Consider the following 25,028-nt stretch of genomic DNA (forward strand, 5'->3'; position numbering starts at 1 on the left):
CATTAAGGCAGAGGCTGTTATAAAAGAAGGACCCCACCCTCCTGCTGAAGGTGGTCTGATTTCAAACTAATTCCAACTCACCCCTGGCCTAACAGAATCCAGAGGTCAGTTTGGAGATGCAGTGACTAGAGGATAGGGACTCTCTGGAACACTTCTAGCTTTTTGACCTGGAAATTACCTGGTTTCCTGAACCTAACTTTGGTCTAGGGTCTCAGGGGTAAGCTAGAGCACAAAGTATTTTAGGTTGGAAGGTATGCACCCCCCTTTCACTTAGAGCCCCACCCTGTTCTCCCCAGTCTGAACACCTTAATCATGACAACTAAAGTTTAGACCAGAACTCAGAAAGAAGGAAAGTAAGGAGAAAGAAGGAAACAGGAAGAAAGAGGAAAGGGATGAGGAGGGACAGGTAGGACACATTCAGATAAGGAGGGAGGAAAGAAGAAGGGAAAGAAGAGGTGAGCATAGCCCACATACATACACAGAGCATTGGTGAGTCCCTGGGGCTGGTGGTAGTGGACCATGGCCACACACAGCGTGTTCAATGCTACAACACAGAGGACAATCCAGTAGAAGGTCTGAGCTTTCACCATGCGGCGGATGAAGAAGCGAAACATCTTTTCCTTCCTCCGGAAATAGGAGGAGCTGTCATTCTTCCCACTCTTCAGACTAGCTCGAGCAAATGGAGAACCTGGACATGGAGGAACCCAAGGCACAATCAACATGCATCTCCAGTCAGTCATTATCTATCCTTACTTGCTACATTATGCTATTCCCTCTTTAAGCTTTGACAAATTATGTTCTAAGATCCTTCCAGATATAAACCTTGATGTTCTAAGATCTCTTCCAACTCTGATTCTTCATGATTCCATTTAGGGTTTTCTTGGCAAAGATACTGGAACAGCTCATTTTACAGATGAGACAACTGAGGCAAACAGGATTAAGTGACTTGCACCAGGGTCACACAATTAATAAATATCTGGAGCCAGATTTGAACTCAGGAAGATGAATTCAAGTCTCTCTCCATAAAGTTCAGGTTGACAGAATAATTTTCATAACGCCCTAGTCGATCCATGTCACTCTTCTAATCTAGGATCCAACATGGTACTCTCCTGCCTATAGGATAAAGTTCAAACTTCTTGGTTCAAACATCAAAGCTCGCCCCAATTTTATTTTCTATATTTTCCTTAAATCAGTAAGTGCTGTCTAGTGCCTGGATACAATCTATTCACTCCTTCCTGCCTTCTGAGTTTTTTCATGAACTGATCCTCTGTCTGAATGCCTTTCTTCACCTCCCCTCAGCATCCTAGATTGCACCAGAAAAGTTCTATCACCAAGCCAAGAGGAGTTCTTTGGCTCAAATCAGAAATTCCCAGGCTAATTTGCAGAAAAGACTGCAGGTTTAGTGTTTTATGAACAAACTTATGCACCATATGCAAATTCAGGACTGAGAGGAAGTTGGGGGGGGGGGGGAGAAGAGAAGATTGGAGTAACACAGTCAGAAGAAGACAGAAAATTACTCCATTCCAATCAGATAAAGACAGACAATCAGAGGCTTTCACATACAGCAGTGGCATCACACTGTTTTTCCCTCTTTATGCTTGGCCATCAGGAAAAAGAAACAGAAACTGAGAACAGGGAGGAAGAGCAGCTGGGGGTCTTTCTTATGAAGGCTAGATACAGGAAGTGGATGCACAAGGGAAGAGAATTTAAGTCTGTAATAAAACAAAATCTACCTGGCTTTTTGACACTAAGCTGCCCTGAAGCCCTAAAGTATAAGCACTAAAACCAGAGATGCACATCTGCTTTAGAAAAGCTGTCTACTAAAAGTATCAAGATCAAGGCTATAAAAGATCAGGAAGTTAAAAATGTAGCATATAAGAGTCTAGGATTAAAAAACTAGAATTCTAAATTATAATCTATTAAACCATATTTAAAATTAGGATCAATTAAGCAGTGATTGGTAACAGTTAACCATTAGTGGGAAAGGTACCTATTTGACTAAGGTTTCTAATGATTTAAATCTTGCTCTAAATTATAATCTATTTAACCATACTATTTAATTCCTATGTACAAACTAAAAAAATTATGCTTAATTTTCCTAACAAAGTATTATGCTTTTAAATAAAAAGCAGAAACTGAGTGAACAGGTGCTCTAATCTTTGCCTTGGTTAACCACACCTAATGGAAAGCCAAATTGTTTGTATAAGGAAGTAACCAAGGCAACCCTGCCCACCTATTAGCAATTTGTGATGAAATAACCCTTCCCTACTATTAGTAGAAACTATGTACATAATATTAATAACATGTAAAATACTGGTGAGATTATAAAATTGTATGATAGGAAGCATGGGTCAGATCTAGCATTTGGGCCATGGCTGGTTTGAAATAAACATTTGACGGGGCATATGATCATAGATTTAAAGTTTGTAGGGAACTCAGACACTTTTCAAGGTCCACAGCTTCATTTTACAGATTAGGAAATTGAGTCTCAGAGAAGTTAAGTAACTTGCCCAGGTTCACATTATTAGTAAGTGTCTCAGACAGGCTGATCTTTCCAGCTCCCAGTCCAGAACCCCATGCTCTATAGTCACCATTTTGCTTCTTGGTGTTTTAAGCCTTAATTGCAATAGAAGTCTCCTTAAGCATTGGTAGTGGTTACTATCTTTAAAAAGACAAAGTAAAAGGAGTTAGTCTGGGCAGGGAGTCTTCCTGCTTGGGTCTGCACTCAGATTTATGTTAGTCTTGTGGCAAGACTGGAGTCTCCTTGGAGCAGGAGGTAAAAGGTCAATGCTTTCCCCATGGGAAGGCCTAGCTGAAGGCTATGGACCCATACTGGATGGAAACCACATTTGGAGACTTGGCCCCTTAGGGGATGAACTCAGAAATTCTCTAGTCTCTTGTTGTTCAGTCATGTCTCTTTGTGACCTCATTTGGAATTTTCTTGCCAAAGATACTAGCCATTTCCTTCTCCAGCTCATTTTACAGATGACAAAAGCTGAGACAAACAGGGTAAAGTGACTTGCCCAGGGTCATAGAGCTAGTTAATTGTCTATGACCAAATTTGAATTGAGGAAGAGGAGTCTTCCTGATTTCAGGCTCAGGATTCTATCTACTTTACCACCAAGCTCTCCTCTCCTCTCTCTCTTTCTCTCTCCCTCCTTCCCTCCCTCTCCTTTGCAGCTCTTTATTTTATATGCTCAGTGCTTTACTTTATTTTACTTTTTCCATAAATGAACTCAAAATCATTTTTGAGCTCTATCATAGCCTGAGTCCAATTTCTGGTGGGGTTTTTTTTTTGGAATCTTTAGATGCAGGATCTTGGACTTCCTCATCTTCTGACTGAGTATTTTGATCCTTCTTGGTATCATAGACAAAGTATTTCTCAATGGTATTCCTCTTTTTTCTCTGTTTACTCATTTCCCCAGCCTGTGCCTGGTCTTGGGGTGCTTCCTGAGCTTTTGAGTATTATTGGGACACCCCCCCCACAAAGATCTCAGTGTGTGAAGCTCTATCCTCCCTCCTGGTCTGTGAATGACCACAAGCGCACCCCTCTGTCACAAGACTGAGGTGGGGGGATCCCTGTTCTAGGGGGGGCCTAGACTGTGATCAGGATCTGAATGTGGTCAGAGCCCCAGAGTCCTGTTGCAGGTACAGAAGATAGACCTCAGTAGGCTCTCTCCTCTCCCCTATCTAGACTGAGTACTCTCAAAAATCATTTTTTGAAAAAAAAAATTACCCATAATCTCTATCTCAAGTTAAGATCAGGAAAGGTGAGGAATGGAATTCCTCAAGGGCCACATAATAGCCCTGGCCCACAAGTGTTTCCTCATTTCATATTTTCCAAGTCCTGTTGATTCTGCCTGTGAAATGTCTTTCACATCTGTTTCTTCTTTTACCTAAAATCTCCATCCAATTATAGGCCTTCATTTTCATCCACCTGGGCTAATGAACTTCTAAACAACAGATCTAGCTCTTGCTTCCACTTTCTGATCCCTCCAATACATGCTTCATTGCACTGCAGGAATAATTTTCCTTACATATAAATCAGATCAAGTCACTCTTCTAATCAACAATCTTCAGTGACTCTCCAAGCCTGAGGCATGGCTCTGACTTCATCACTCCTGGCTCAAAAATCTTTAGTATCTCCCTATTGCCCCTAGAACAAAGTACAACTCCTAAGTCCAGTACTTTCAGGCTCTCCAAAATCTGACTCCAATTATCTCTGAAAACTTATTTCATATTCCTTCCCTTCTAACTTCTCTAAACTTAGCATTTCATCTTCCACCTCAAACTTCAGAGATTTTTCAGGGGTTGTTTCCTCATTTCTTTCTTTCTTTTTTTTTTTTTGCAAGGCAATTGGGGTTAAGTGGCTTGCCCAAGGCCACACAGCTAGGTAATTAAGTGTCTGAGGCCAGATTTGAACTCAGGTACTCCTGACTCCAGGGTTAGTGCTCTATCCACTGTGCCACCTAGTCTCCCCTGTTTCCTCAATTCTTGAAAGCATTCCTTTCCCACATTTCACCTTACTTCCCTCAAAGCTCTTTTCAAGTGCTTTCTCCTATACAAAAGCTTTTCCTCATCCTCCCTCTTAGAGAACTCTCTCTCTCTCTCTGTGTGTGTGTGTGTGTGTGTGTGTGTGTGTGTGTGTGTCTGTCTCTCCCTCTTCTTCAGTTTTCTTTCTCTATTTTTCTATGTGTCTCCTCTTTCTTTTTTCTCTTCTCTCTCTCATCTATTATATCTCTCCTCTTTTTCTCTCTCTCCTCTCGTTTCTTCTGTCTTCCCCTCTGTCCCCTCTCTAGTCTCTCTTTTTCTCTGTGTTGTGTCTCTGTCTCTGTCCCTCTGAGTCTTTTTCTCTCTGTCTTCTTTCTCTCTTTTCTCTCATCTATCTCTCCTCTCTCTCCCTCTGTCCCTCTCTCTTCTCTCTTTCCCTCTCTCCCTCTGACTTCTTTCTCTTTCTTCCTCCTTCCCACTCCCCCCTTAAATTATCTAGTATTTATCTATGTACAGTATAAACACTGCTCCCTCAGTAGAATTTAAGTTCCTTAAGCTCATGGATGGTCTCCTTTTTTGATCTAGCACAGTCCCTTTAATATAGCAGACTTCATTTCAGTCTGTAAACTTGGCACTCAGACTCAGACAATCAGAAACTAACTTTTCTTTCCAGTCTTCCCTCATATTACTCCTATATTTTTTATTTTTATAAATTTTATTTATTTAAGGCAATTGGATTAAGTAACTTGCCCAAGGTCACACAGCTAGGTAATTATTAAATGTCTGAGTTGGATTTGAACTCAGGTCCTCCTGACTCCTGGGTCCGTGTTCTACCCACTGAGCAATCTAGCTGCCCCTCATATTATTCCTATTTATGTTTTTCTATTTTAGCCAAACTGTCCCTGAAAAGTCACTGCTTTTCTGCTTCTGTCCCTCTGCTCACACTGCTCCCCACACCTAGGATGCCCTTCTTCCCTGACCTTGCCTGTTGAATTCTAACCCATCCTTTAAAACCAAACCAACTTCTCCAGATTTGTGTCCCTCACTGGCAGTGATCTCCCCCATAGCAATGACAGAACATTTTGCCTTTCTTTTTCACTCAGCATATAATATTATATATTCTACTTATTATCTCTCTCTATTAGACTACAGGACCCCATATCTTACCTAAGCCTTATATTTCTTTTCTTTTTTTTTAGGGTTTTTTTTTGCAAGGCAAATGGGGTTAAGTGGCTTGCCCAAGGCCACACAGCTAGGCAATTATTAAGTGTCTGAGACCGGATTTGAACCCAGGTACTCCTGACTCCAAGGCCGGTGCTTTATCAACTACGCCACCTAGCCGCCCCTAAACCTTATATTTCTCAAAAGTCAAGCACAATGCTCTGTATCCAGTGGTTACTTAACACATGTTTGTTGAAAGAAGGGGATCTGAGATGTACCTGGTGATTTCATCAACCCAAACATAGATTTCTACCTAGGATGATGTTACACAGTTTCTCCGAACTGCAAGACTGGTGAACAGGAAGAGATGAATAGTTCCTGAAAGCTATCCATGCAGACCAATTAAAGGATCAGTGCTTATGATGCTTAGATTGACCAGTTACCTGCTAGCCATCTGTCACCCTAGGCTGCCCTCCTGAGTGAGCAAAGAGGATCCTCCTGAAAACTTTGTTTGAAACTCTGATCATCATCGTGCAAATGATGAATTTGCCCCAGTTCTGATGGATGTCTTGGTCCAAGCCTTACAGAAACTCCTCAGAGTCAAGTAAAGGCAAACTGGGGTCAGCATAAACCCTATAGGGCTTGATTACAGCCCACAGAGGCATCCACAAGCTCTTCTCTTGTCACCATGCCATGAGCAAGGAGGATGCTGGACTCACCAACAGAACAAAGGTCTGCAAAGCGATCATCCCCCTCTTCTGCGTGGATCAGGTCATTTTTACTTTTCTTGGTGGCTGCTCTCTTCAGCACTGCTTTAAACAAAGTAGAGATAATGGAGAGAAACAGTCCCAGTGAGCAGCACAGCAGGGGAATATCCCAGGCCCCTAGATGCTATCATCAAATCAGTCAACAAGCATTTGTGAAGAGCCTACTATGTGCTAGTGAACTTTCCTGTTGGCATTCCTGCTCCTCTTTCCTTTGATCAGAATCACAGCCACATAGGCCAAGACCTCAGAGGGCCAGAACTTGTACTTAGCATCAACCTCCAGTTTCTTTCCCTAGTACCTTGAATGCTTTCCTTTCTCAATTATGGTCCTTCCACTATTAACCATGTGCCTTTGAGTCAGTCACTTGACCTTTCTAGGGTTCAATTTTCTCATCAACAAAAGGTGGGTGTTAGAGGAGATAATCCCTAAGGCCCTTCCAGCTCTATCATTCTGTGATGATGAATCTTATGAGCAAGGGGAACAGGGAGGAGGCCAGGAGAAGGAAAATAATATCACTTACACAGAGGACTCTGGTGGGATGGGAGTTGTGGAGAGAAGGAAAGGGACATGGATGGTTACGGGGCCCAATCCCTGATGAGCCTACCAACATTGTGGAAACAAGCACACCTGGGATCCCTTAGGGTGGAGAAGAATAAACAAGAAAGTCACCTACCATCCAAAGGAGATTTCTCATCTGCATTCTTGTCCTCTTCTGCCAACATGACCTCCTCTGGAAGGGGAGACAGCAGCAATGAACCCAGGAACAAATCCTGTGATCCCCAATAGACAAGCCCATATCTGACCCTCCTTTGACATCCTACCACCCAAGATGGCAGTTCCTTGACCTAGTATGAGAGAGTAAACATCTTACCAGCCTTGAAGATCCACTCCAAGTAACCATTAAGCTCCCGTTCAATCTGTTGCTGCCTGCGGAGTTTTAGAAAGGCCCGGCGGTTTTCTACCCTCTCTCTCTCTTTGGCAAATTCCCTGAGGATGAGATCAAGGGAAGGACAGTGGTTAAACCAAGTTGGCTGGGTCTTAAGAACCACATGCCTCCCCAGGTCTGATAATCATCATAGACAACCACTGACATTCCCTAGACCACATTCAGATTTATGAATTGTGGATTTCCTCATGACAAACCTGTGTGGGAGGCAGAGCAAGTATTATGACCATTTTATAGATAAGAAGGTAAAGGAACTGATGACATATCACATGGTCACCCAGTTATCAGATCAGAGAAGGCATCAGAGCTCCTTTTTCTTCACTTGAGGTTCCAATCATTATAGGAGGTTCTTTCTCTAAGTTCGTGAATCAAATTTCCCTTTCTAGACTAGGATCTCCTGAGGTAGGACACTTCAAGCTTCTCCTTCCTAAAGATAAAGAGTATGGATAATCACAGAACAACTTCAGCACATTCTCATCCATTTAGTTCCTGATGTGACAAGGAAATGCTCTAAGAGAACTCCATGGGGTAAAAATTACCCTAATGTTCCTAGAAAATACCTCCTCCTTTGTCCCAGAGAAGTGGGAGATTATAAAGGAAGAAATATTGTATTTATAGGTCATAAGTAGTAAGACAAGGATCCAGAGATAGAACGTACTTCAGAGGACATCTAATCCAATCATTTTACAAACAGAAGATTCAGGGAGGTCAAATGATTTGTCCAAGGTCACAAAACTACTAAGCATCACAGGCATGATTTGAACCCAGAGTCAATGATCTTTCCACAATATAACTCAGCCTGCTGGTTGATTGATTGTCCTTCAGCTGTTACTGAGCTAGACATTGGGTTTGAAGAGAGAACCAGGAATCAAGAGAGGAAGAAGAAAAAAGATATGTTAAATAAGAAACATGTGAGATGAAGAAAGAGATCTATGAACAAAAATGCCACAGGGAAATTTCAGAAAGACCAGATAGTCACAGAGCAGGCAGGTGGTTGGGGTGCTTGGTATTGTGGGGAGATGAGCAGGAATGAGAGGATTTCAAAGGCTCCAGAGATGACTTCCCTTTGAAGTTACTATACTCCCCACTTATACAAGAGGACCTTTGAGGCCCAGATAAATAGAGTACTTAAGGGATTGAAACAGAAGGAACAGAGACTTCTCTCTACCTCCTGTCATCATCACCTCAAAGGCCCTGGGTTTGGTGTCCAGTATTCTCACACTGTTCTGGGGAGACAAAAGGTTGTTTGATCTTCTGGTCTTGGGGCAGGAATGAGTTCAGATCCCCAGGTCATGTCCTGGCTGCTGAAGTCTGCCTGGTTAGTCTCTCTGGGCAGGAGGAGCTGCCTCCCTCCAGTCAGAACCAGAAAAGAAAGCTCCATAGCTAAAGCTATCCAGTTTTCTGAATCCCAAGGCAAAAGATAGTTTAGGATTCAAGCAGCATTCCTTAGAAGTTTCACACAAAGTGGGGCGGGGGGATGTAGCGAGGGGTGGGTAGTGGGGAGGAGAGTTGACCCTTGGGGAGAGAGGTGTACTAGACCTATGCTGTCCTCTAACCTCAGAGTTATACTGACTCTTGACCTTAGCTCTGGAGTTAAGAGAACACCCAGGTCAGAATGACTACTATTGCCAGTCATAAATTAGCCTCCAACATCTTGACCATAGACTTCCTAGTAAACCCCATCACATCCTCAAGTCACACACTCACTCTCAACAAAAACCGATTCTTCAACATTGGCCACAGAGCCCCAAGTCTGACTCCATAGCTGCTCTTTACCTTAGGCATATGTTAATCCTTAACCACAGTGAAGAATTCTAGTTGTAGGCTTAGGGCTGGAAGAAGTCTCCTTAGAATCCACCTGAGTCTTAATATCTCATCCAACAGAGGAAACTGAGGAAAAGAGAAGGGCCACATAGATAGTGTCTGAGAGGGCCGGCTAGGTGGCGTAGTGGATAAAGCACCGGCCTTGGAGTCAGGAGTACCTGGGTTCAAATCTGGTCTGACACTTAATAATTACCTAACTGTGTGGCCTTGGGCAAGCCACTTAACCCCATGTGCCTTGCAAAAATCTAAAAATAAATAAATAAATAGTGTCTGAGGCAGGTTTTGAACCCAAACTTTTCTTATTCCGAGTTCAAACCTCTATTCACTATTCCATTATACCTTCTTTAGTTTCAGTCATGTTCTGATCTCTGCCGCCACAGTCCTCAGCAGTATAGATTCAATTCAATTAGACCTTTAGTTTGTTATCTGGAGATCTTCCCCAACCCACATCTGCACTGGCATTTTATATTTCTCCCCTGAACCCCATATCTCCCAAGGGAAAAAGGAGAAGTCATTGATGATGCTTAGTTCCTTTAAAAAAGAAATGCAGAATCTAGAGGTTTGTGTTATTTGGTGAGTTTCAACATCTTCTTGAAAGATGGGAACAATTACTCTGAAGTGAAGTGAGTGGTATACCAGGGGAGTGCTGTCTATATTTAACCCTCTCTGGCTACATGTCAGACTTCCTTTGGAATGCCCCAGAAACTTCTTCATCCTAAAACACCTTCAAGCCCTAGAACTTACACATTGGATGTACCCTCCATCCCAGGAACCTCTCTTGACTAGAAGACTGCACCTAGAACCTCCAGTATTGTTTCATTCTTCTTCAGGCTTCACTTTAGAATTTCTAGACAATCTCCCTACATGCCACTCTGTCCAGGTCATCATCCACTTCCCACCCATATACACTTTCTGCTTCCTTTTATTTGTCTTCTCCAATTAGTATGTCAGTACCTTGAGAGCAGGTACAGTCTCTGTATTTTGTTTTCCCAGTGCTTAGAACAGTGACTAGCACATCACAAGCACTCCATAAATACTTGTTGACTAGCTACAGAGCTCAGTTGAGGAGCACAAGTTGCCATCTTAAAATTAGACTTGAAAACTTAAAAGCCTAGACTCAGGAGCCAAGAAAAGAACCAGAAAAATTAGTTGTATCTCTGACTCCACAATGAGTGAGCCACTCTACTTTGAGGACCTCAGTTTCTCCATCTGTGAAATGTACTTAACTATAACTGCCTCCTACTTTTACCAAGAAGCCCCAAGGATTAATAAGAAAATGTCTGTGGAGCCCTAGGAACAAAGAAGAAAGATGCTATATCCTTTCAAAGCCTGATCCTTCCCTGTGCTTTGAAGCCCAGACATCAAAGCACCAGGCCACCTGCAGGCATTGGGTACCAGGGAACCGTGCTGTGGGCCCTTTATGTCAGCCTCAGACTGCAGGAGGCCCAGGCTGCTCCTGCTCCTGTGATAATGTTTCATCAGCTTGCAAGTGTGTATGCCTGTGGTGGCCTTCTAGGGTCTGTATCTAATCTCTCCTCTCAAAGTAACTTCCAAGCATAACTCAGAGTCTTCTGCCCAGGAGATAGATCACAAAAAGAGCCACCCTCCAGACTTGCACAGCAGCTCTGGATATGTGGGCAGAAGCTGAGGGAAGAGCCCATGAAGTGCCCAGTAATCATCTCCAATAGTCTCTCTAGGAGACTGGGGCAAACTCTGACCCCTTTAATTTCCCCTTCAGGACAATAAGACTTGAGACAGTTAATGTCTACCCTGATTCTACAAACTGGCCCTCTTCTGGGAGAGCGTCTTGCACCTTTAAAGGGGTGCAAATAGGACCTATAAACAATAAACCACTGAGACAGTGGAAAGATACTGGGACAGCAGAGTTAAAAAACATGAGTTGGAATCCTGACTCCACCTCTTACTACATATTTGACTTCAAGTCAGTTACCTTCCCTCTCCAGGGCTTCAGTTTTCTCATTTATATGAAATGGGGCTTAAACCAGCTCCTATCTATGACCAGATGAATTAATCTGGATCTAAGTGAATGCTCAGGGATCATCCTCAGACCTCTCTGACTCAGGTTCCCCAAGAGAAGGCATTATAGATTATAATTCCAAAAATGCCCCCACAATCACTGAAAGCAGGAAATGGCCTGAAGAATTTGGAATTACTATAGTCATTGTCTCCACACTTCTGGGTTTTAAATTCTAAATATTCCTTCAACCTATTTCTACTCATCTGCCTAGCCCCAGCTGCATCAGAGCCGTCACAAAGTCTGGTTAGTCAGCAAGGCCATGAGGGCAGTGAGAGCACACTTCATTCAGACAAAACTGGACACAATGTTTCTCCCTGTCATTTTCTAAACCCCTTTCTACACAGCACACAGTGGAGACTTAGAAGTGGTCTGATTACACAAAATACAAAAACAGGCTGCATTCCCAATCTCTCTGGTCAAGCCAAATTCCTGTCCTCCTTGCTCCCTCCCCTATTGGAGGAGGATCCAGGGTGGGAGATCATAAATGGGTCCAGTCTACTGGGGTTGGGGGTCAAGGAGGGAAGAATACATCTCCCACTGGGACTCTGATGGTCAGGTCAGTCATTTCCAGGTCTATATTTGGAGAGTCTGGTCTGATTCCACAATTTGCTGTCCCCCTTATTCTCAACTCTATCCCTAACCTATCCATCTAGGGGAGAGAGGGGGTCAGGGGCAGAGAATCACAACCAGAGGTTCATAATCATAATACATATGAATTTGGAATACAGAAAGGAATAGCTAAGGGCTCTATGGCTTTGGAGAACAGAGGGAAGAACTGGGGGAATATCATGGCTCTGGGAGACAGAAGTGTCCAGAGATAAAGCTGAGAAACAGTATTCAGAGCCAAGGGAAAGGCAAAGAGGGGAAAGAAAGGAGGGGGGGGAGTTTAAGAGAGTAGGGGGGGAAGCTAAGAGTTCTTGCTGCGTGGGCCTAGTCTCCACTGAGACTGTGAAATCACAGTTCCCGGTGCAAGGCATCAAATATTAATTCAGTATTAAATATTAACGTATGACATGAGCCCAGCAGCGCCTGAATGAACAGTACAGGGACCTCCGGGGAGGCCAATCCAGGCCACTGTGGGGCTTCAATTGCCCTCTTTTCAGGCCTCCTTCCAGGCTGAGCCTGGGGAGAAAAGAGTTAAGGAAGGGTCTGGGGAACCCTCTCCTCCCTTTCAAGGCTGTCAGATTTAAAAGCTTTTAGCTGTCCCAGGTACTTTGCAAATCACTGGGCTGGTGTTTGAGCCTCAGCCACTAATGTGACATTTGTGTATCCTGCTTGATTCCAAGACTCCCCTGAGCCCCCAGCTTCCTGACCTTACATGGCCCCATCTTACCAAGAGAATATCTTGGGACATGAGGTAACATTTCCCATCTTACCCTGAGAGCACTCCCAGAACCAGGTTGAGCATGAAGAAAGATCCAATGATGATGAGAGGGATGAAATAAAGCCAGTTCCAGGTATTTCCTGCTGCATCATTAGTCTAGAAGTAACAGGAAAGGAATAAGAAATTGGAGATAGAATAGCTACTAGACACTCTTCCCCAAACTATCCAACACCCTCCCTAACACACACCCTCCAGAAGAGGGGGTTCTTAACCTTTTTGTATATCCTTAAGCTTCTTGGTAGTCTGATGAAATCTATGGGCCCTTCTCAGAATAATGGTTTTAAATGCATAAAACAAAGTACAGAGACTTACAAAACAAACCAATTATATTAAAATATAATTATCACAAAATTTTTTAAAAGTTCACAGACCCCAAGAACCTCTGCTCTAGAAATTACCCTGTCCCTGGGTAAGAAAGCTGGCTCATCCTTTTCCTGTGCCTCCCCTCCCTTGCTCTCCCCTATCTTTGACTTTTCCTGAACTCAGGATTGAACAAACAGGATCATATCAAACAGGGCAGGATAGGTGGTTTCTAGCATTTCTACACCACAATTCTGTGGTTCCTCAACACCCAGGCTAAGAAATACTGTTCACCTCATTGCTATGCTTCTCCTTCTATTCCATCCTAACTCCAGATCTCATCACCCAGGGAGACCAACTATTTACCCTATTTCTGTGCCCCATGTCAGAGAAAAGGAAAATAACCCTCACAAATGACTGGTTGGGGAGAGACCAATAGTGAGTCTGAGTCCAGTCAACACAATTGTTTGATTTCTGTATAGGTCTTGTTGTTGTTCAGTCATTTCAGTCATTTACAACTCTTTGTGACCCCACTTGGGATTTTCTTGGCTGAGATGTTGGAGTGGCTTGTCATTTCCTTCTCCAGGCTTACAGATGAGGAAGCTGAAGCAAATAGGGTTAAATGACTTGTGCAACATCACACTTTTGTTAAGTGTCTGTGGCCAGATTTGAAGTCATGAGGATGAGTCTTTCTGACTTTAACCCTGGCAGTCTATCCTAGACCCACTTTGGATCTTGACATCCAGATGTCTCTCCAAATTCTATTCCTTGCTGTTTTTTTCTTTTTTTCCCCTTTCTTCACTTTATTTTTTTAATTAGTTAAATATTTTTCAATTACCAAACAATTTTTTTCTCCCATCTCCCCCTTTCCACCATTACCTCTTGACAAGGTAATAGTTTGCATGGTCAGGCAAAATAGATCTCCACATTGGCCACATTCAAAAACCTTGCCTCATTCTGCATATTAGAATCCATCCTCTCTATCAGAAGATGAACAATACCTTGCTGATTTCTTGCTCAAATTACCAACCCAGATCTCTTTCTGTATATTGGGATCCTATTTCTGCTGGAACACCTAGCCTGGTCTGACATATTGCCCTTGGCCCCTAAACTGTCAGATTCAAAATTATCTCTTTTCCCAGTTAGTCCAGATACCACCAGATTCTGCCCTCAACTTCTCCCTCAGGACTCATGGTCAGCACTTTGCCCTGGACAAGTCAAGCCTGGTCCGGGCTTCTGATCCTGGTTCAGGTTGGCTTGTTGCAGAGCTAGGGCTGACCTCCTCTTGTCCCCTCTCCCCTTCCCCTACAGATACACAGATATGCAAGGCTTGGGGATTTAAGGAAGAGATGTGCTCAGAACCTGCTGGTAAAACTCCACACTGAGGGTGGGTCCATCACAGACTTCACTGGTTATTTTTAGGGGCTGTCTTTTGTTAAAGTTTCTTTGTGGAAATTGGTTCCTTTGGTGGCTGCAGGGAGAGGACAGCCAAGATCCTCATTATCGCCTTTGTCCCTGCCTGTCTCTGTTCCCTCCACCAGGCACGTGATGCCTTTTTCTCGCCAAATCCTGTCATTAGATCATTCCGCATGAAAGGCACGATCTCTAAATTAGACCTGCCCAGAATCTGATTTGGGCTTAATACTTCATATTTGTCTCTCCAGGGGAAGGGACATCAAGGCCCTTAAAGTGGCTACTCCCAACAAAGGTTGGATATAGCATTCAGAGTAAGGATCACCCTTTTCCTGGGTCAAGTTCAACATGTTAAGTTCAATACTGGAAGACTGGTAGATTTAAAGAGTCAATATATAACAATGTGTGACTGCCCACAAGCTATTACTTGCATCATGTGGGGCAAAGCATTCCCTCTCGGACCCTTGGCTTCCTTCTCTAACTATGAACTCAGTGATTCTAAAATTGCACAAACATTTGACTTATGGTACTCCATATACTTCACAATGCAACAGGTGCCCCATGCAACAGGCTCCCAGTGCAACAGGTGTCGAATGCATTGGCACCTAATGCATCACAGTCTTACAGGCAAGATAACTTCACAATTAGGCTGTTGCTTGTGCAGCTGAGCTTAGCAAAACCCTTGAGGGTGTGAGGGAAGAGCCAGGTGGATGGAGTGAGGGATTGAACAATGCCCACTTGGGCTCTCCTCCAAGGTTCTCCCTCCTGCTACACCACCCACACAACCCCAGAGTCCTGTTTTGACTAGTTAGGTCCATGAGGGTGTATACTAGGGAGCAATAAGAATAGGTCAAACTTCTATACCCAGCTATGAGACCTATGGTAAATGCATCTTCTTCAGATAAGAAACAATATGCTCATTATACCTCTTTGGTGAGGATACCCCATTTCCCCACCCACAGCCCAATCTAGATAGTCTCTGCCCCAGAGACATAATACATGACTCCTTCCTTCTTTCTTTCCTTTCTTTCCTCCCTCAATGCTTTTCAAACCTTAACCTAATCAATCCCACAATCTTCCAATAAAAGATCTAGGAATCGGTGACTATTTTGTGAAAAGGAACTGGCAGTTCTAGGAAGGCCCAGGATTTGCTTCATATCACATAGGGCATGGAGGAGCCACTGATAGCTCTGTTATTTTCCTTCCTGATCCTACAGAGGAACACTTTAGCTCTGCCTTCCAAAAAGGGAATATGATTGCCTGGCCTCTCCTTCCTCCTCCCTCAACCATTAAGCTCTTCTCTTAGAGTAAAAAATCCTAGTCTTACATGAGAATTAGAAGGATGGGGAGGGGCAGCTAGGTGATGCAATGGATAGAGCACTGGCCCTGGAGTCAGGAGCACCTGAATTCAAATCCGACCTCAGACACTTAATTACCTAGCTGAAAAAAAAAATAATTACTTAGCTGTGTGGCCTTGGGCAAGTCACTTAACCCCATTGCCTTTCAAAAAAAAAAAAAACCAAACCTAAAAAAAAAAAGGATGGGGAGAGGAAATTGAGAGATGCAGAGGCTGCTACACAGAGGTTAATGTTAGCACATGGGTCCAAGTAGCAGAGGGAAATTTACCAAGCATTTATTAATCATGTGTGTAAGAGACTGTGCTCAGTACTAGATGTGTAAAGAAAATAAATCAAGTAATTCCTACCATCATAGAGCTTTCACTCTTTATCTGCTTGTTTTTAAAGCCTGGATTCTTTCTATCTCACCCAGGCTGAAAGTGCTAAGAGTTACTCACAAACCTGATCTCACCTCTAATAGGAATGGAATGTTGACCTGCTCTGTTCTGATCTGGGCAGGTTTACCACTCCTTAGGCAACCTGAGAGCAGTTTGCCATTTTGATACTAGACCTAGTTAAGATACTAGTTTAGCCCACTGCATCTCATAGTTAAGAACTCCCATAGTTAAGACGTCCACCTCCCCAGAAGCTGGGATTTATGCATCAGCTTACCCAGGAAAATGCCTATATCTTCCTGGGCACTGGGAAGCTGGTTCCTAGGATCACCAACAGGCAAAGGGGTTTTCCCTACTGGCAAATGACAGTGAGGAAGCAGAACCCTCAGGAAGTAGATATGTAACAATGGGCTGCCATGCTGTCTCCTGGAAGGGCTGTCACAACCTTTCCTTCCTCCTTAGTACAGCCTGGGATATATATTTCTGACAGGGTCCACAAGAAGCTACCCAGAGTTCTTGGAGAGCAAGGCAGAAACCTGTATTTCTCTTCAAAGTTAAGCCTGTATCCTTGTCACAGCAGCAGCATGGATTCTAATACCTTCTCAGCAATAGAATCCTTGTCCATGTAACCCTGGAAAGGCCTGTAACCTACCCTGGAACAATATCAGGACTGAGGTGAGCATGTCGTCAATCCTAAGTCAACAGGAATTCTCAGAGGAAGTATCTATTACCTTAGCACCACAGCTTCTTCCCCTCTCTCTTATATGAATCCATAGCACAGTCTGTCAGCAGAAGGGGGCTATTAGTAGTGGGTTTGGGGTAGGGAGAAAGCACCATCATTCCTTAGGTTTCCTGAAACAAAGTCTCTCAGAAGCTCAAGCACCGAACACTGGATACTAATCTTGAAAATTCTAGGAATAGCTGAAAATAAAGAAACTAAATATAGGATGAGATGACTCCAGTAATAAATAGTCCACCCAGCTACCAGTACCAGGAGACTCCAGAGGAGGTAGCATATGGTAGGGGTAGAGGTGTGGGGGAGGAAGAGAAGCGAAGGCAGTGAGGAGGACCAGGCAGAAAGGGTAGGAGAGCAGGAGAAAGCTCCTTGAGAAGTAGCAGAAACAGTTATCCCAGAAAGAAATAAAGAACCCACTCATGCCTACACCACTGGGTTTGCCTGTCTCAGACTGCTGCTATGCCTGCCATCGGGGAGTCCATGCCCCTCCCAAGGCCCACACCAATGGGTTGCTACTGTTGGCATCAAAACATGGAAACCATAAAGTGAAACCAGATGGAAAACATCCTACTCATCTACCTTCATCAGAGGAACTCCTCTCTTCCACTGACATTCTGCCTAGTCTCATTTCCCAATGGTTATAAAGTTCTTACTCTCCCCACCTCTGTGAAACTGAGTCCCAGTCTACCAAAGAAGTCCTACCCATCCCCTGCTGTTAACTCCTCCTGCCATTTCTTTTACCTAGCATCTCAACATTGGTCTCACTATCTCCATATCTACCCTTCCTACTGTGCCCTCTGGAAATCTCAGTCTATAATTAACAAACTTTCCTTTATTTTAGAATCATTGCTCTTCTTTTCCTTTCATCTTTCTGGCTCTCACCAAGACCTGGCTCATACTAGATGACACTGCTTCCCAGTTTCTTTCCAATCTCTTTCCAATATTGTTTCATCTTCTCTCAAACCTCCTGGTTCTGGAGGCAGATGCCAAATACTCCTTGTATTTCACTGTCACTTCCAGACTTTCCCTCTACTACCGTCACACAGCAACCTCTTCTCCCTTGAGGTTCACTCTATCCAAATTTATCACTCAAACCTAGTGATTATTATCTATTAACTCCCAATATATTCTTCCTCTGTTCTCATAGTATCCCTTCCTGTTTCAATTCCTGTCATCATCATAATAATAGTCAACATATGTTGATATACCATTAAATACTCAGACCTCCACATTCCTCAATCTGCCCAAGTCTCATGACCTTCTTCACTTCACCTCAGCTGCATAATAATTGGTCATACCCTTGATCTTGCCATCATGCACCTATGTTCCAATTCCATGATCAGGAATTCTTAAATATCTCTAAATGACCAGAATCCCCAATCATTCCAGCTCTCCAAATGGACTACTCCACTCCACGCAATTATTTGTTCTTATCCTGATCTTAATTTCTCTACCCCTCAGGAGCTTCCCATTATCCCTGTTCTCACTACAGTTTTCTACCTTTCCAATATCAACCCCTTCATGAACTAGATCAACTCTATACTATCCTCTGCTCTTAACTTCCTTGTTCTCTATTAGTATTGCTAACTGCTGTTTGCCTGGATAATTCCTACCAATGATCAACCCATACAGGGCTCAACAGAGCTGGAATGTCTGGCACCCAAGCTGTCTGGATGCTCTACAAATTTTTATTTTCTTATCTCATCTTGACCCTCATGTCAACAAGTTAATTAAAGAATCAAATTTTTCTTTTTCTTTGATTTATTTTAACTTATTTTATTTAGTTGACAGTCTTTTTTTAAGTGTACTCTGTTTTAGATAGTCAAAAGGAAGATTTTTCATCCTTGAAAAGGGGTTTTTAGCCTGGGTTTATCCAGAGAGCCAGGATCTAGGAAAGGCCTCGTGGCAGTGAGATTGAAGGGAGACAGTTACAACAGCCAGCTTTAGAGTGTGACTTATTAAAGAGAACAAACCAAGAAAGCAGGCTGGACTTTCAGGGCCATAATTTTTGCTTTGTGCCTCTTAACTCTCTCTGGAGCAGGCACTTCTGGGACAGATCCAAAGAAGGAACATGAAACTTGGGATATTTAGACAAGAGAAGAAAAGAATCTGGAGGCAAATATGCCAATGTGAAAGGTGTTCCAAATAGTGTCCCTTCCAACTCTGATCATGAATCATTTGACCTACATAATATCCAATGAAAGAAGAGGTGCCTAAGGCAACAGGTGCCCAACACTATAAGCAATGATGCATCAGGTGCCCAAGGCAACAAATTTCTAATTTCTAATATTCAAATATCTGAAAGGCTATCATCTTGAAGAGGCATTATATTTATTATATTTAATAGCAGAGGGAAGTACTGGGAGGAATGAGTGGGAATTGCAAAAAAGACAAATTTAGGTTTGACATCAAACAAAATATTTCTCAATAATTAAAACTATCTAACTGTGGAATGTAGTGCCTCAGGAGGTAAGTTCCCCCTCCTTTGAGTTCTTGAAGTAGAGGCAGGCCAGGTATGTTATAATTGGGATTCCTTTCAGGCTCATTCCTACAGAAATATAAATAAAAGCTGAGCAAAATGGCCTATTAAGGACCAATTAAGGACCAACCTAAATGGTCCTATTAAGGTCTCTTCCAACTCCTGAAGACTGTGAAAGTCTGTGAAGTCTTTGGTAGAAAGAGCACAAGACTAGAGATCAGAAGAACCAGGTCCATTGCCAAGTTCTGCCACTAACCAGTTGAGTGCAGCTAGTAAGTGCTATCCACTTGCCTTGGAAATCAGGAGGATACAAGTTAAAATCTAGCCTCTGACACTTACTTAGCTGTCTTGGGCAAGTTACTTAACCCTGATTGCCCAGAATCCAAGGCTATCTCCAATTTTCCTGATTCGTAGCTGGTCACTGGACCCAGATGGCTCTGGAGAAGAAAGTGAAACTGGTGACTTAGCACAGCCTCCTCCCCTCACTCAAATCCAATTCATGTACTTGTCATGGAATCATCTCCCTGATGTTATGGTCTTCTTCAAAAATGAAGGACAAACATTATTGGATTTTTCCTGGCAATCCTGACTCTAAATCTTCCCTCTGAATTGGGTCATCCAGACCAAACTATTGCTCCAGAAGCCTCCATTCTTCCCATGCCTCTCTGGAAATGCACGCTCTTATCCTGTCAACACTCATCAACCTACAGATTTATACTTAGAAATCGGTGTGGCACCATTTGACAAATCCTTCTTGTTCACCCAAATGAACCAGAAACCAGAGATGAGAGAAAATCCCTTAACTTCCTCCCACAGTAGAGGGCTCATGAATCAAGTTCATTTCTCCCAGAGGCAGGACCTTGGGACCATAGATAAGTAAGAGTCTTTGAATATCCTGTCAAAGCATAGATCACATGGGTTGAACCTATTCCCACTGAGTTGGATGAATCTAGAGGATAAGTGAGGCCCCAAATCTACCTGTCATAGTAGTGATCTTGCCAAAAAACCATGTAATAGAGTGTTTCTTTTTTTCCTTTTGGTGGGTACAATCAGACTACTGGAAAAGACTGATAATATCTGAAGGCTCTTAGCCCTGGCATCACTGGGGAAGGATCAGCTTTGAGGCACAAAGAATGGAGAACTAAATTTAAAGAGGAATGAAGAATGGCTATGTCATTTTCCTAATGCCTCAGTCTCTCCTTCTGCAGTCCCCCGGCTCCCAGATAGAGTTCTGACTTACATTGTAAAGTATATCTGTCCAGCCTTCCATCGTGATACATTGGAATACAGTCAGGATTGCAAACAGGATGTTGTCAAAGTTGGTAATGCCAAAGTTGGGTCCACGCCAATATTCTCGGCAGACATAGCCATTCTCACACTGTCGGGCTGAGGCATCAGGACCACAGGGGAAGTCTCCAACAGGATCTGTATGTGGGTCTACAGAAATATAAATAAAAGCTGAGCAAAAGCTATATCAGACACTCACTTTCTGGCCCATGGGCATCCACAGAGCCTAGAGACCTAGCCATCTAGATCCTAGGCTGTTGGGGAACCTAGAACTGGTGGCCTCTCCTGGTAAAGGCTTTGGGGGCAGGAGCCAGTACAATCTTTGACATTCCATAGGGGTTGCTGAGAGTCAATAGTCCAAATACACAGGATGGGATGGCCAGATAATAGAGCCTTTGGCAAGCATGATGTCAGATTGATGTGAATTCCCTTCCCACTGTTGAGAACCCAAGGATTACCCAGGGCCAGGAAGGGCATTGTGTATGGGGTAGGGGTCAACCTTCCAAAGGAGGCTCCCAGATAGGGTCCTACTGTCAACCACAAGGGGAATTCAGTCCTTCTACCATAGACTAAAATACTGGGAGTTTTTGTCTCTTCAATAAGAGCCTCTGCATATGCACTTTACATAACTCTAGAATTTAATATCATAGGCTCATAGATCTAGAAGTTTCCTCAGAGATGATTTAGACTGATTCCCTCATTTTTTAGTTTGTTATAGTACTTTAAAACTGATATTAGTTTGTCACCTATCCTCTAATTTTCAGTTTTTTAAAATTCATTTTCACTTTTTAGTTCTAAATTTTCTTCCTTCTCTCTCTCCCCCTCCGCCACATATTGAGAAGGCAAGAAAAATAAAAACCATTACATCTGTATGTAATGGTATACATATAAAAATTCAAATCAAATTTCCTTATTAGCCATGTCCTGAGAAAAAAATCAATAAAAATAAAAATGTTTTACTCTGCACTCTGAATTCATTAGTTCTCTTTCCTCTCATATTACAGATGAAGAAGCTGAGGTCCAGAGAGATTAAGTGATTTGCCCAGAGTCACAAAAGGTAGTGAGTATCAAATGGGATTTGAGCTCAGGATTTTGGACTTTCTTCATTCTACAGCCCTGACTCCCTAATCCAAAAATTTTCTAAACCCCTCACAGTCACAGGTTCTACCTTTAGACCTAAATATCCGGGTCACATCCTTTCTTTCCAGGACAACTAACCACTACCCTCTAGTTTAAGTGCTGACTTCATGCTTTTTGCCCTCTTGTGGGACCCTAAAGGAACAAAGTCTTTTTCTGCCAAAGCCTTAGGTCTGCTTCCCTGGGCTTCAACCACCTAAATCCTGACTTGCAGGTATCTCCTTGGATATGGCCCATAGAGGCTCACTAGACTATGCTCACTCCAGGAGACAAGAGCCCCATTCATCTCCCCAGAAAACTTGTGTGACTCTCTGACCACTGGGTCTTTCAAGTCAAAAGATCTGAGTTTAAATCCAGGTTGTATGTCCTTAGGTTAGTCACTTCTGCTCTCTGGACCTCCATTTCATATATCAAAGGAGGAGTTTGGTTTAACTGTTCTCTAGAAGCCATATCTCAGGTTAAGATGAAACTTAGGACATGTACTTCTCCAACTTCCCAGTAAAGGTCTTTGGGTCAGAGATCAATACAATCATTGTCTGATCAGAGGTAGTAGTCCATATATAAAGTATATATTACAATAGTCCATATGGTTAGTGATGGACCCCAGAGATCCTTTCCAAGTCTAAAGATCCTTGGACCAAAAGATCTCTTTAGAGATAGGATGAGGTAGGAGTGGTGGAGCCTGTAATCCTTGCTACTGGGGAGGCTAAAGTTAATGAACTCCTTGAATTGGGGAGTTCTGAGCCTACAGCAGGTCTGGCATCAATATGGTGAGTCCCAAGGAGTAGGGGACAAGCTAGGCTGCCTAAGGAGGTCTGTACTGGAGTTAGTGCTGTTAAAAGAGATCATCACATGTTCAGTCTGGGGAGACAGACCGCATGTCCACAGTTAGTCTTTCATCTTCAACCAGCTGGGAAAATTCTAGACATGCAAAAATAAAAGCATGGGTCTTGACCTCTGACCCCTCACCTGTAGTATTGAGGAAGCAGGCTCTGTGGAACTTGCCCATGTAAAACTCAAGTCCGATGATGGCAAACATGACTATTGCAAAGAAGAGCAGGAGACCAATCTGTAGCAACGGCACCATTGCTTTCATGATGGACTTGAGTACAACCTGGAGGCCTGGGGGGAGAAAGACAAAGGCATGAGCCTAGACCTCCAACAGCTCAGCCAACCCCTTCTTCAGGTGTGAAAGGACAATGAATGACATGGTGGAGCTCAGTGGTGACATGGATAGTAGGCTGGACCTTGAGTCAAGTCTTGAGTTTAAATTCAGCATCAGACACTTATTAGTGATGTGACCCTAGGCAAGTCTCTTAATTTCTCAGCATCAGTTTCCTCATCTATAAAATGAGAATAATAATAGCATCTGTTTACCAAGGTGATTATGAGGATAAAATGAGATAATATTTGTAAAATGCTTTAAAAACCTTAAAGGAATATATAAATGCTAGCTATTGATAGCAATAACAGCTAGTATATATATATATATATATATATATATATATATATATATATATATATATATTATAGAGAGAGAGAGCTTATAAATTGAGGTAGACAAAGGTTGAGTAATTTTCCAAGAAATACTACCAGTGTCTGACGCTGAATTTGAACCTGCATCTTTCTGACTCTAGGTGCAGCACTTCATTCACTGCATACTATTATTGTCATTGTGTCATCCTTCACCATCAACTTCATCACCATCATCACCTTCATCATCACATCATCATCATTTCCTCCCCTGGATTAAAAAGAGGCATTAGAGTGATGGACTTGAAATTAGGAGGGAGACAAATTCCACTTCTGACACTTATTAGCAATGGATAAGTGCCTTGATTTCCCTGAACATCAGGTTCTTTATCTGTAAAATGGGAATAATAATATCTCTTTCACTGGGCTTTTGTGAAGCTTAATGAAAATAAATGTAAAGTGCTTTGCAAACTATAAAATACTTTATAAATGCCTCTTGTTACCAATATGATTATTTCTGGGTTACATTTACAGATTCACAAATGGAAGCCCTTCTATTTCACCACTTATATCAGCTTTGGGGTTTAAATCATCAAGAATTAGTCAGCAAGGTTTGGGAAAAACCTCCAAAATTAACCTGCCTGTCCTACTCTTTGGACAAGACTTTTGGGGTCATGGGCAGGTCCTTGGGGTGGGGAAGAGAGGAAAGGAGAGGAGACCATTCCAAGAAAGACATGAAAGTCACTAGACAACTTTTGCCAAACTCACTTGGAATCCCTGATACCAGCTTCAATGGTCTTAACACTCTCACAGCTCTCAGGGTACGGAGGTCAAATTCAGTGCCAGCTGTAGCCAGAATCCTGAGTGGAAACCAGAGAAAGAAAAAATGAAAGTCAATTTTCAGAATAAGGAAACAAAATGGAACATTATCTTCATCTTCCATCTCCCCCTACCCCCTAGCTTTGGGTTCCCTGAAGGCAAGTCCTGAGTCTGCCTCCTCCTCTGTGTCAATGGACTGATCTGTTAAGGTTGTTCCCTAAGCTGAGGTCTAGGAGTAAACAACAGAAATATGGCAGCAACTCTATCCTCAGCCTTTAGGAACACATCATCCAGTGGGGAATTTGGATTCCCCATAGTTAAAGGGCACAACTTCAATCTCTTATGTTGAAGGAAGGTACATGGCAATGTCCACACAGCCAGACCACTCTCCAAGGTCCCCCCCTCCCTCATATTCCCCAGCTGACCACAATGTTGCTCAATTATGCTTCCCAATCCCCCTTAATTCTAGTACCTTGCCTCTGTTGAATGCCTCCAATTTGTCATGTATGTATACACACACACACACACACACACACACACACACACACATATATATATATATATATATATATATATATGCAATTTGTATACTACTGTTGTGTCCCCCAAACTCTCCCACTTCTTTAGACTTTGAGCTCCTTGAAAGTGGGGACTGATTTTTACTTTTCTCCATATTCCCAGTACTATACATAGTACTTGCTACTTAATAAACATTGACTGCCTGCCTGACTCATAGTCTGACATCCCCCAGCCTCCTGTTCCGGGTGAAGAGTTCAGCATCCACTGACTCCTCTCCAGCATCTGCTCCCCTGTCCCAGTTATCTGTGGGATAGGAGACTGTAGGAAAAAACCCTGGTCTAATGTGTATCCTGGAGAACATTGGAGATGAGTGGAGAAAAGGGCTGTATGGGGCCAAAGATGCCATCTGCCATTCTGGTCAGTGCTGTCTGCTGACCCAGAACTGAATGTTTCCTAGAACTCGATGGATTTTACACTGTCTGCCTTGGGCTTTCATGTGACAGAATGAGTCAGGAGACAGAC

General features: G+C 42.9%; 1 protein-coding gene across 1 annotated transcript in view; it reads right to left on the bottom strand.

Annotated features, from left to right (window-relative positions):
• The window catches only part of CACNA1B (calcium voltage-gated channel subunit alpha1 B), a 249,476-nt gene that overhangs the window by 163,166 nt on the left and 61,282 nt on the right, over positions 1-25,028 (bottom strand). Inside the window, exons 4-11 of the mRNA XM_074210540.1 lie at positions 23,937-24,028; positions 22,665-22,817; positions 20,512-20,708; positions 12,604-12,707; positions 7,291-7,406; positions 7,093-7,149; positions 6,372-6,461; positions 479-688 (exon numbers count right to left, since the gene is read on the bottom strand). Coding sequence (XP_074066641.1) covers positions 479-688; positions 6,372-6,461; positions 7,093-7,149; positions 7,291-7,406; positions 12,604-12,707; positions 20,512-20,708; positions 22,665-22,817; positions 23,937-24,028 — 1,019 coding nt within the window. The remainder of the gene's footprint in view (positions 1-478; positions 689-6,371; positions 6,462-7,092; positions 7,150-7,290; positions 7,407-12,603; positions 12,708-20,511; positions 20,709-22,664; positions 22,818-23,936; positions 24,029-25,028) is intronic.

This window comes from Macrotis lagotis, chromosome 1, assembly GCF_037893015.1.
Source record: "Macrotis lagotis isolate mMagLag1 chromosome 1, bilby.v1.9.chrom.fasta, whole genome shotgun sequence".
NCBI classification, from domain to species: Eukaryota; Metazoa; Chordata; class Mammalia; order Peramelemorphia; family Peramelidae; genus Macrotis; species Macrotis lagotis.